The sequence below is a fragment of the Manis pentadactyla genome, chromosome 3 (assembly GCF_030020395.1).
Source record: "Manis pentadactyla isolate mManPen7 chromosome 3, mManPen7.hap1, whole genome shotgun sequence".
NCBI lineage: Eukaryota > Metazoa > Chordata > Mammalia > Pholidota > Manidae > Manis > Manis pentadactyla.
In genome coordinates this window covers 153,446,355-153,459,646 of record NC_080021.1, presented here as the reverse complement: position 1 = coordinate 153,459,646, position 13,292 = coordinate 153,446,355, and the positions used below count along the sequence as shown (strand labels likewise).

Below are 13,292 nucleotides of genomic sequence, written 5' to 3'. Positions count from 1 at the left end.
CTAATTTCTATTTCATTTATTGTCTCCTCCTCCGTATCTAATCTGCTTTTGATACCTTCCATTGTGTTCCTCAACAATTGGATCTACAACCTAAATTCGTTCCTGAGTTCTTGAATATTTTTCTGTACCTCCTGGAGCATGTTTATGATTTTTATTTTGAAATCTCTTTCAGGAATATTTATTAGTTGTCTTACTCTATCCTTATCTGGTGTTGTGATTTTGCTTTAAACTAGGTTCCTTAGACATTTCATATTTGCATGTGGTGCCTTCTAGTGCCCAGAAGCTCTACTCTCTGGAGGTGTTCTGTCGCTGGAGTGATGGTGGGGGTTGTAGTGGAGTGGTGCTGGTGCCTGGGGCGAGGAAAGAGCGGTTTTCTGCTTCCTGGCTGCTATGCCTATCTCCACTGCCAGAACCAGTTGGCTGAACACACAGGTGTAAGCTTCTATGCTTTGTGTTTGTAGCTGCTGTAGGCAGGGCTTTCTGCTAGCTGGCCTGACGCCAGGGCAGGGTTTACTGGTTTGGAAGCCAGGTGCGGGCTGGCCAGGAGGAAGGCGCAGCATGTGTATCATCGTGGGTGACCTTGGAGCTGCATAGCCAGCCAGGAGCTGGAGTGCCTGAAGATTGTGGAAGTTCCCAACCTGCTGGGCAGAGTGCACCCAGACAATTTTGTCTACCTGTCCTTTCTCTTGAGCAGTAAGCTCTTGTGCAGTCCTTGCAGCCCTCTCACTTTTAGGAAGTTTCTCAGACTGCCCACCCAGATCAGCTGGATATGAATCCATGTTTTCCACAAGCAGCTGCAATCTCAGTCTCTCCAGGTATTCTGCCAGTCTTAGCTTTCCAACCCCACTAATTACCAGAGCACCATGCAGTGTAGGTTCGTGCTCCCTCCTAGAGAAGATCTCCAGGGCTAGGTGTTCAGCAGTCCCAGGTCTCCACTCACTCCCCACTCTATTTCTCTTCCTCCTGCCAGTGAATTGGTGTGGAAGAGGGGCTTGGTTCCTGCTGGGTCACAGCTTTGGCACATTACCCTGTTCCGTGAGGTCTGTTCTTGCCTCCAGGTTTATGCAGTCTGGTGCAGCCTTATTTCCTGTTGTTCTTTCAGGATTAGTTGTATTAATTATATTTTCATATTATATGTGGTTTTAGGAGGCGGTCTCTGTCTCATATCTCATGCTGCCATCTTTAATCCTTCCTCTCAAAATTTTAAAGAGAAAATTCCACTATAGTCTTTTCTCCAAGACATAAGAAGCATACTAAAGAAGTAACTTTAATAAGAATCTCGGGACATTTTCTTATTAGAATAAAAATGTGTATTGATATAGGTACTGATTTTTTAAAAAGATAGCAATTAATTTTAAATGATCTTAAAGAAAATAAAGATGTGACTTGAATGTAAAGTCCTGGACACAATCAGTGACCTTTATATGATTTATCTTAAATGTCATTATTCTTTTCCAACACTCCACTTAAAAACTGAATGAGTGAATAAATAAATTGAAGGAAACTACAGAAGCAGAACTATGACACAGAAGAATAACAGGTTGAAAATGAAAGACTAATGAAAATGCTCATTCTTATATACATATGCCATCAGTCTTATAAATCTTTAAAAATTACATTTGTTTTTTTTCTGATTATGAAAGTGATACAAAATGAGAATTACAGAAAATTCCAAAAATACTGTCTATAAAAAGCTAAAAATCACCCATTATTCTCTTGATCACAGGTAACTACTGCTAACATTCTGGCATATAAATAAATCTTTCAGTTTTTTTCTAGGCATGCAAGTACACAGTTTACTTTTAATACAAATTGGGATACTCTTTTATACTGATCTTATTCCACTTAAATTATAAACATATTACCATGTTATTATATATTATTTTATAACATAAACTTCTTCATATTTCACCCTAAAGATTATCACTATTTAACCATTCCCTCATTTTGTTTCTACTCCTGTGTAAGTAACATTCTTATGAACACACACATATAAACCTATGTGCATACTTATTACTTACTTAGGAGAAATTTCTATAAGTATATAGTGAGATTTTGTAAAGTTCTTAATATACAAGAAGTCTTTCCAGAAAGGCTGTATGATTTATAGTTCTACTGGAAGAACATACTAATATACTAAATTACTCACCAATACTTTACTAGTTTAATAAGTGGAAATTCATGTCATTTTAATTTGCATTTCTTTAATTATCATTAAGACTGAATACCTGTTATTCACTTAATTTTCCTTTGTTCTGTCATTGGTGAGTTGCCTCTTTTACCTAATTCTTATCCTTTATGAATTGCCTAATTTACTATTTGCTATAGTCATTAATTTTTCCTATGAGTTTGTAAGAGATCTTTACCTATTAAAGATACCAAGTCTTCATGTTGAAAAATTAACATATTACTATAACTAATTTTTAATTCCTTTTACTCTTCAGTATGCTTTTATTTCATCTGCAGTTCAGTGTTGTGTATGAGATTAAAACCTAATAATTACTTTCTTAAAAAGTCAATCAATCTTATCAGTATCACAAACTTAATGAAGAATCCTTTCTCCAATTATGTGAATTGTCATATTTATCAACAATGAAATATGTACATGTCATGTAATAGAATTTGTTTCTAGGCTTTACATTCTCTTCCATTACTATATCTATTTTTGAGCCATACCAGAGTTACTTTATAAACATTTAAATATATGGCAGTATAGGCAGTATACAGTGTTACTTATTTTTATTTCCCAACAATTTCTTCACTACTCTTGAAGGTTTATTCTTTCTAATGAACCTTATAATCAGTTTTGAAGCTGAAAATGAATGAGTGAGTGGTTTTTAGTATAATCAGAGTTGTGTAGCCATTGCTACCTAATTTAGAACCTTTTCATCAACAACCCCTATTACTATTATGAGTACCTTAATTTCCCATTCCTTCCAGCTACTGGCACTCACACATCTGCTTTGCCTACTCTGAATGTTGTATAAATGAAACCATGATACATGTCCTTGGATCTATTTTTATAAGCATATTGTTTTCAAAGTTCATCTACATTACAGCATACATCAGGACTTCATTTCTTTTTTATGGCAAATACTATTCCTTTGTATGGATATATCACTTTAGTTTATCCATTGCTCAGATACTGAACACAACTGGGTTATTACTTTTTTTGGCTATTGTGAATATGCCACCATGCACATTGTCATATGAGTTTTGGTATGAACATACGTTTCTTATTTTTTTGGGTTCATACCCAGGAAACTGCAGTTATAGATGGTAATTCTATGTTTAATTTTTTGGGGAAATGCCAAACTGTTATCCACAGTGGCTGTACGTTTCACATTCCTACCAGCAATGCATAAGGATTCTAATTTCTCCACATCCTTGCCAACTTGTTATTGTCTGTTGTTTTCATTTTAGCCATTCTAGTTTGTGTAAAATGGTGTCTTACCTGTAGTTTTATTTGCATTTCCCTAATGCCAATAACGTTGAACATTTTTTATGTCTTTTTTGGCCATCTGTGTATTATTTTTGGAGAAATGACCCTATATACTTTCTCAGGTAACACACTGTATCAACTTTTAATTGGCTGATAGGAATAAACTGCTTAAGTTTGAGTCTTTCCTCCCATACAACCCTCAAAAAAAAGACTATTTTAAAATTTACTTAAATATATGCTCATTTAGACACACAAATATCCTAAGGAACATAAAACAGACAATTAAAACCTCTCGTAATTCCACCCCATAGCACTGTTAAACACTCTTTATTCTCTAACCTTTTTTTCTGAATAGAAAACTCATGATTATAGAAAATACTAGAAAATAAATGCATGTGTGTGTGTGTGTATTATAGCTAACTGTTGAGTACTTACAATATGCCAGGCACTGTTTCAAACACTTTAAAAATTTCATTCAATGCTAATAGTACATAAAAAATTATATTAGACCCACTCATATTTAGTTTTCTACTTTTAACCTATAATGAACATTTTTCTTTAAATAATGTTCCAAAATACAATTTTTAGTAGCAATGAAATACTCCAATTTGTAATAGCCTGTCATGGTAACTAATCCCTTATTTTGGGAAGGTTAGACTGTTTCTAGTTTATTATGAGCAGTATTTTTACATATCAAGCTTTCATACTGAATATAATAGCCAGTGTTTAATTGAGGACTTAGGACAAGCACTTCTAATAGCCATTTTATGTGGATTCTCCCATTTAGTTTACATCACTTGATCATTAGCCCCACTTTACAGAAGAGGAAACTGAAAGTTAGAGTGGTTAAGAAATTTCTTCAAGGCCACACTGCAAACTGGTGGTGGAGTCAGAATTCAAATTAGGTACATATGACTGCTGAGTGGAGCCTTTAATCACTACATCATATTGCATCTCCCATTATTTCTTTAGGATCAATTTCTAGAAGTAGAACTGCTAGATTAGAGATAATACACATGTTTTTTGGTAAAGTCTGGTAAATGCCACCATGTTGCCCTTCAGTAAGGTTAATACCAATACCAATTTCTACAATATTTGTTTTAAAGCCTTATCAATGCTGGATACCAGCACTTCAAAAAAAAATCACTTTCAATTTTCTAAGTAAAAAAATGCACCTTATTTTATTTGTATTTTTAGGCTGCTCTAGATTACTGGTAGTTTTGTGATTACCAATTTCTACAATATTTGTTTTAAAGCCTTATCAATGCTGGATACCAGCACTTCAAAAAAAAATCACTTTCAATTTTCTAAGTAAAAAAATGCACCTTATTTTATTTGTATTTTTAGGCTGCTCTAGATTACTGGTAGTTTTGTGATTACTTCCTCTAAAGGACAAACCTTAATAGGATGTGACCTCCTTGCTGGGCCCAAAGGTGAAGATTTTGCAAGCTCAACACTCTTCATTGAGAGTGAGAGATGCGGCAGTGGCAGTGGTGACAGGAAGAGCAGCCAAGGGAGGGCAGGCTGACAACATGTGAGCCTGGGGGCAGACATAGCCAAATGAAATCAGCACATCACTGGGCTGCCCTTTTTAACAGTGGGTGGTTGCAAGTAACCAAGAATTTCCCCTTGGCCGCATGTTCCTTATTTTATGGGAATGCCACTTTAAAAGGTCCACATCAAAGCAAGAAAGTTTCCAAGGGCCTTTCTGCTCACCTGTACTCTGCCCTCCTCTTTATCTTCAGACCTTCCCCATGTCCCTCCCTACCCTCTACATACTGCAGCTGAGATGATTGGCTCTAAAGCATTCCATATACTCCACAACCCACCAGATAACCTGTACTCATTCTTCCAGACTCCTGACAATGTAGCATCCTTCCCTCTGGTGCTGTTTCCAAGAGCCCAGCCTGGTTGAGGAGCCATTTCTGTAATCCCATTGTACCCATAGCTTCTCAGTTCCTGCAAGCGTCACTGCTTTGTGAGAGCCAGTTCTTTGTCTTTATGCCACACTCAGTTTAAAGGATAGTGTCTGGAAATGATAGACTCAGTACTTTTTCATGAATTGCACTGAGTTGACCTAAAAAACTGGTAGTCAGTTTCACCTAAACTATCTATGGGAAGCAGAGAAAGGAATTAAAATTTAGTAAGTCTCTATTAGGTGCCCAGTACTTTACACTCATTAACTCAAGTTATTCTCACAATAATCCACTAAGGCAGGCAATAGAGCCCCCATTTTATAGATTAAAACATTAAAGACTTACTTTGCACACCAAGCAAGTGGGGCCAGAACCTGAGCCCAGGTCATTGTGATTCTGTCTTTGCTCTTAGCACTACATTTGGTTGCCTCCCCTCCTGAAACACAAAGCCATATAAACTGGAAGGAAAGGCTATTCTTCCAGAATTACTGGCTTAAAATCCCCCTGAAATGAAATTATTTATTCTGGAGCAATCTCTGGTTGGTAAGCAGGGAGGAGAGAGAGGACCTAGGAAGGAAAATGTAGGAAGGAGCAAAAACTAGAGAATGTTTTCCATTATCCCAAAAGCTCTACTTGAGGCATTTTGACCCCTTTAAATTGTCTGAAGCCTGGAAAGCTTTTGGAATAATACCTTAGATTCTAACGGCACTGAGATCACAAGAAGTGAAGAAAAAAATAGACAAGTTATAGTATGTAAAGAGGACTACAAGGATACCTGGTTCCCACTCTGATGAATATAAATGCTGCAACTGTGGCTGAGTCTAAGCCATTAAATTCTCTAGAAACTTCTATCTCCTCATTTCTAAATTGAAAGGATTAGGCCATGAGTTTCCAACCTAGCTCTGTATCCAAATAACCCCTTGAGCCTGTGAAAAAAATCTCTCTAGATCCTACCCTCATTCCAATTTAGTAGGCATTGGGTGGGACTTAGGAATCCTCAGGTAATCTGTAGATTCAGCCTAGTTTGGGAACACCTGGGTGAGATCATCTGTACTCTCTCCAGGAGAGGAACTGTGAATAAGCAGCCAGCTGATTCAGCACTTTAGCTACATAATCAAAGACTGTCAAGGAAGAACAATTTCATTTCTGTAAAGCTTAATAATCCCTACCTGTCTCATGGCACAGTGAGTTATTCTCAGTCTTCCTTATTGCTTAAACCCACCTTTGTTCTACCAGTGCACTAGCCTTAAGAGTGACAAAAACTTCACTGGTAAGGAATCTGAACTTTTCTTTCATTGCCAGGGTTTCCCTGGAGGTATCAGCTGTCAGATCCCCTTGGGGCTGCTAAGCCATTAGTTCCTCTCTGTTAAAGTTCCTCTGGGGAGGAACTACTACCAGAAGATTTAAAGAGCAGATGGGGAGTATGCCTAGGGAGAGAGAGTAACAGCCCTACCTTGACGTCTAGCTTGGCCAGGTGTTGTAAAACCCAGATACGATGGGACCAGGCATTATAGTTGCTTGGGTATCTCCCTGCCGCTTCACCACAGACCTCCATCTCTTCTTGTATTAGTCTCTGTGTCCTTTCTGCAGGAATTGTTCCCAAATTTCCTTTAGTCATAAAGGAAGGCAAGGAGGTTTCCTGAATTAGCTGTTGTAACACCCATCGCCTGTTAAGGTAGCATGTGGTAAAGAGAATAAGGAAAGAACATTGACCAAGGAGTAAAACAACCAGAATTTTCTTTGTTCTTAATTTAGTTTTCATTCATAGACAATGCAAATCATATGTCTGAGCCCAGTTTTCTTTTTTTGGGGGGGAGGGGGAAAGGATTGTTGTTTTGCTGTTTTTGTTTTTAAAGACAATTTAACTTGAACAGTATGGAGGGGGCAGGAGAAAGGACAAAGAGGAAAAAAAAACTTTCTAAAACACTAACATTTGCAAAGTAAGAATGCCATCAGTTTCAACAAGACAACTCCAAAACTCCATCTGGCCACGAGATACAAAGGCAACTGATGTGTATGTGTGCATGTAGTGGTAGGGGTGGTGATGGTGGGAAGGGGATGTTAATGGCTGGTAAATACTAGAAGAGTCATGGTTCACATCTTTAATTATATGTGCATGCCTCTCTCTGTTTGCAAATAAATATTATGAAAGATTTCATTAGGCAAAATTTCTATATTATAGCATAGAATCTGGAAGGAAACAAATACAGTATAATCAGTTAAACCATCAAGGAGGTTTCAAAATGTTATCATCCATAGAATTCCCCCTTGTCTATTTAAGGTTTTCATTAGCATATATTTAAATGAAAGCACTAAAAAAAGGCCTCTAACCACTTAATATCTTTGGTTTTTACAAATATTTTCTCCTAAGAGAGCATTCCTTAGACTAAAAATTTCCAACTCAAAGATACAGGTAACTGAGTAAAAAACTTCATGTTGTCACTTTTAAATAACAGGTTTTTTACTTAACAAAAACCTTGCTTTATAAAACATTAGAGCCAATAAATTGATCAATGCATATTTAATAATTCCCTTCCCCTGCCACCAACCCTTTCCAAACATCTATTCACACAATCATAAAACCTCTTTCAAGTCTGCTATCCCAATTTCTACTAAGGAAGAACATACAACTGACTATATATGATTTGGAGGTAACTGATATGCAATGCTAGCCAAAGGCAAGATTACAGCTAAGACCTTGAACTGACTTTAAGATCTTAACAATACTCGGGATTTAAGAAAAGTTAAGTGGCTTAATACACTGAGAACAGACTTCTTCCAAGAATTGCCCCACTGACAGCAACTAGCATTCCCATAACCACCCCATTTTAGTCAAAATAGAGTAGTTACTTGGAGTCCAAGAGGAAGATGCTTCCCAAGAGCCCAAATTTTGAGAAGAGTTCCTACGTACATTTTGGCTATCTGACTTAGGCCTTAAACCTAAAAAAAATATTTTTTGTATTTATGGTCTTCACAATCTTTAGCTCAACATATACACCATTCACTTCAGCCCCTTATTCCCCTTATTTGGTTAATTATAATAACCATCACTATAGCCATCTTTACCTGAATCAATTATAAAACCCCAGTTGCTCATTATAGTTGAATATCTAAATGCAATCTCCATGCCTGCTCTAGATAGTTAACGATAACATCTAAAACTTACTGGGTATTTAGTCGTGACAGGCACTGTGGTAGTGTTTACATGCATTGTCTAATGTAAAGTCAACCACTAACTCTGAGGTAGGGTTATTATTCCCATTTTACAATGAGAAAACTGAGGCTTGAACAGGTTAAGTGATATCTGAGTATCACACAGGTAGCAAGTAATGGCATCTAGATTTAAATGTAGGTAACTAGGTTTTAGATTTCATCATCTGGACAAATAATGTGACCCTGCTTCACATCCTGTGTTTTTCTTCTCCAGATAATTATGAATGCTAAGTAAGAATCCTATGGTATAATTTAACCATACCTATGAATCCATGTTTCTGGACTCTTTGGAAACTTAGTTAAGGCCAGTTTTCCCAGATGTAAGTCCTTAATTGGATTTAAAGTGCCAGAGAGGATAAGTTCTTTTCTGTAAAGGTAAGAAAAAAAAACCCCATTATTTTTCTTTTCGAACATATTACATAAAATTTAACCTATGAAGTGAATTACAAAAATTAAAAAAACATGAAACTCTTATGTCACACAGTAATCAAGAATAATATATAATAATCAAGAATATATTCTTGTATCAAAATGAAATAATAACCAGAAACAGAAGCTGTTAAGTCAACAGTGGAACTATCTGGGAGAGGGCCGAGGGGGTTTTCTGGCTTGTCTCATTTCCAAAACTTGTAAGGCCTAACATCAGACTCTGTAGGACAAATCCAGTTCTAGTCAAGAATTGCTCTTGCTTCCTAAGTAAAATTTGGTATGATCTAGTTCATTACTAAGAAATACAAATATAACAACAAATGCAGTATGACTGAGATGTAAAAAAATCATTCAATCACTATCCTAAAAAAATACAAATTTTTATTTTTGAATTTTCCCTTATGCCTTTCCTCATGTGCATACATATTTTAACATATAATTTCATATTCTGCTCTTAAATTTTGAGAATTATCCATGGTTCTATATGATCTTTAAAATGAACATTTTAAATGATCAAACTGTTTTCACTCAGTGGCTATGCTGTATTGTAATGACCTGCCTCTCTACGGTTAGACATTTACGTTGCTTCTAAGTTTTTGCTATCTAAAAGAATTCTGAAACAAAGAGCTTTGTGCTAATGACATCTTTAGTTTGTACTTCTAGGATAAGTTTCCAAAAGATGTATTACCATGTGAAATACCCACATGGCACTTGATATACCACTCTTTTTTGAAATATAAATAGAAGTAATAGCAATGTAAGGCTTTTGTTGTTGTTTCAAAGCTGTTCAAAGCTTCAATGCAATTTAAAAAAATGTCATGCAAGAGTTCTCCACCTATTTCTTAGGTAAATATAAGTTAGGTATAAATTTAATTTCTCAGATAAGTTTTTGATAAGCTCTGAAATTACTGATTATATTCTCAATATATTTATTTTATAATAAATTAGGTCATTAGCTGGTATTTAATAATCTTAAAATGTCCTTCTGTAGTAGAGCTGATTATTCATTTATTTTAGAGAAGTTTAATTTCAACAAAACCAGAGCCCAGCTTACCTGGACTTACCTCACCTTAGATGGATTTAGCTCCTAAATACTGTAACACATTTTCCTTTTAACAGAAGTGTACTGCTTCTAAATTTTTATTTGATAAGGAAAATAATTTTTTTAATGAAAATATTAAACAGAAACAATAATTATTTGCATTCTACAATCATTTTTAGGTCAGTAACTTTATCTTTAAAATAATTTGAAGTGATACTAAGAAGGTTTATGGCTGCTTTAACAAGTAGATTTATTGACTATTTTTCTTTAAATGTACAGGAAATCTGTGTCATTAAAAGAATATTTAATGCAACAGCCAATTACTTGCAGTCTTAGATCCTTTTTCTTCTGAAATCAGTAACATTTTGTTCATACAGTAAGTCTGGATACCTACAGTGTAAAAGGAGGCAAAATACTGCTCTATGTAATTTTAACTACTTTGTAGAGGAGTGTTTCTCAAAGAAGTGTCTCCAACTGCTACACCATCACCACCATCATCTGGAACTTCTCAGAAATACAGATTCTCTGGCATCACCCCAGACCCACTCAATCAAAAACTCCAGTGGGGCAAAGCAATGTGTTCTAACAGGCCCTCCAGGTGATGCACTCTAAAGGTTAAAAACTACTACAGAGATTTATTGTATTAAGCCTAACTTTCATTTACTAAATTTAAAATTTCTTACTTACAACTATCTGCCTATATTCTATATAAAAGAAGAAATAGTTTTCTTCAGAAAAAAGAAAACCACCTTATAAATGACTTTTTACAAAGTTTCTTAAATTAGTAATGCTCTCTTTCTTTATTTTGAACAGCAAAATAGTATTTGGAAAGACCTTTTAGCCTGAAACAACCTCAATGAATGGTATATATGGCTGTTTAAGATCACCTGACGGAACTGTAAGGAAGAAATAATTTTAAGATCAATTTAAAAACCATTCCTGGGAAAAAGATTGAACATTACAGGTGTTGGATATTGTCATACACAAGTTTTTACAAAATCACTTAAAAAAGAAATGTAAGTGGTTTAAGTTACGACTATCATATAACCTGGAGATACAATAAAAAATCAACTGCTTTCCTGTATTCAAATATGACTACAACTTGAGATAAAATTTTCAGTCACATGTAGATTCAAAAAGTGCTGAATCTCAGCCTAGACGTAACTAAACATACGCTCTGGAAATCTGTGCTACATAACTCAAAAATCAGTTCTTGTGATGACAAAGTCACTGATGTCATAAGCCAGAAGAGGAGTTTGAGTTAAATTGTTTAATAGAATGTGAGTAGGAAAACGAGGCATTTGTAAATTGGACTATTTCACACCATTTTAAAGGTGTGTAACCAAACTGAAAATTTAAATATCACAGGAAGACATTTGTTTATTTCATATACATCCTTTGAAGTTTACATAGATATCAGCCTTAAAAAAATTTGTTTTTGACTTTTCTTATTGAGGAAAGCAGTACTGTCTTAAATGTGATGTGGCTTTATTTTCAGGCATATTGAATACGCTGGGCTTCTATTTCATTCCAAAAGCCTTAGGTGCTGCACTGCTAAAAGAAGAAAGAATGAAGCAAGAGTTATCAAGGAAATGTGGAGAAACCTGACTAGGAAAGGAAAACACATCTGTGTTATTCTGGAAGTGGAAAGGAGGGATGGTAGTAAACAATGCTACACTACACATGCAAGCTTGTTATGGGATGAAATTATCTAAGGGCTGACGTTTTTGAAAAGGTGGAAAAAGAGTAGACTGGAGAAGTTTTAAGAAACAATAAAAAGTACAATTATAAAAGGAGTGAGGTTTTCCACGCAGCAGACTTTTCAAATAAAAGTTACTCCTTTAAAAATTTTGCTACAAAAAGATGGCAATGTGAGAGGTGAGACAGAAGCCTCCTCCCAAAACCACATATAATATGAAAATATAATACAACTAATCCTGAAAGAGCAGCAGGAAAGAAGGCTGCACCAGACTACATACAGAACAGAAAAGACCTCACGGAACAGGGTAACATACCAAAGCCGTGATCCAATGGGACCCAAGCCCTTCCCCCACCCCAGCTCACCATCAGGAGGAAGAGAAACAGAGAGTGGGAGGGAGTGGAGGCCTGGGACTGCTGAACACCCAGCCCAGGAATCCGCTCTGGGAGCATGAACCTACATTGCATGGTGCTCTGGAGATTAGTGGGGTTGGAAAGCTAAGACTGGCTGAATACCTGGAGAGACTGAGATTCCAGTCGCTTATGGAAAACAGGGATCCACATCCGGCTGCTCTGGAACAAAAGAAAGGCAGGCAGTCTGAGAGACTACCTAACAGCAGGAAGGCAGCTAAAGGGTCAAGGAATGCACAGAGCTAACTGCTCAGGAGAAAGGACAGGTGGACAAAATTGTTCCGGCACACTCTGCCTAACGGGTTGGGAACTTTCGGGAACTTTCGGGGCTCCACCCCACCGGCTGGCTAAGCAGCTCCAAGGCCCCCCATGGTAATACACAGCCTGATGCACCTTCCTCCCAGCCAGCTCACACCGGCTTGCAAACTGGCAGCCCATGCACTGGTGTCAGGCCACCCAGAGGGAAGCCCTGCTTATGGGAGCTACATTCATTCGAGGAGACTTCAATAATCCACTCACTCCAAAGGACAGATCAACCAGACAGAAAATAAGCAAGGATACAGAGGCACTGAAGAACACATTAGAACAGATAAACCTTAAACACACCTACAGAACACTCTGTCCAAAAGCAGCAGGATACACATTCTTCTCAAGTGCACATGGAACATTTTCAAGAATAGATCATATACTAGGCCACAAAGAGAGGCTCGGTAAATTAAAAAAGATTGAAATTGTACCAACCAGCTTCTCAGACCACAACGGTATGAAACTAGAAATAAACAACGCAAAGAAAACAAAAAAGCCCACAAACACAAAGAGGCTTAACAACATGCTCCTAAACAATCAATGAATCAATGACCAAATAAAAACAGAGATCAAGCAATATATGGAGACAAATGACAACAATAATTCAACACCAAAAAACCTGTGGGATGCAGCGAAGACCATGCTAAGAGGGAAGTATACTGCAATACAGGCCTACATCAGGAAAGAAGAACAATCCCATATGAACAGTCTAAATTGATAATTAATGAACTAGAAAAAGAAGAACAAATGAGGCCCAAAGTCAGTAGGAGGGACATAATAAAGATTAGAGCATAAATAAATAAAATCGAGAAGAATAAAACAATAGAAAGAATCA

The 13,292-nt window shown here is 36.5% G+C and overlaps 1 protein-coding gene across 2 annotated transcripts in view; it reads right to left on the bottom strand.

Annotated features, from left to right (window-relative positions):
* PTAR1 (protein prenyltransferase alpha subunit repeat containing 1) overlaps nucleotides 1–13,292 on the bottom strand; it is a 57,407-nt gene that overhangs the window by 19,488 nt on the left and 24,627 nt on the right. For both annotated transcript variants that reach the window (XM_036920204.2, XM_036920205.2), the window contains 2 exons: nucleotides 8,834–8,938; nucleotides 6,812–7,025 (listed from right to left, as the gene is read on the bottom strand). In XM_036920204.2, the coding sequence (XP_036776099.2) occupies nucleotides 6,812–7,025; nucleotides 8,834–8,938 (319 nt within the window). The remainder of the gene's footprint in view (nucleotides 1–6,811; nucleotides 7,026–8,833; nucleotides 8,939–13,292) is intronic.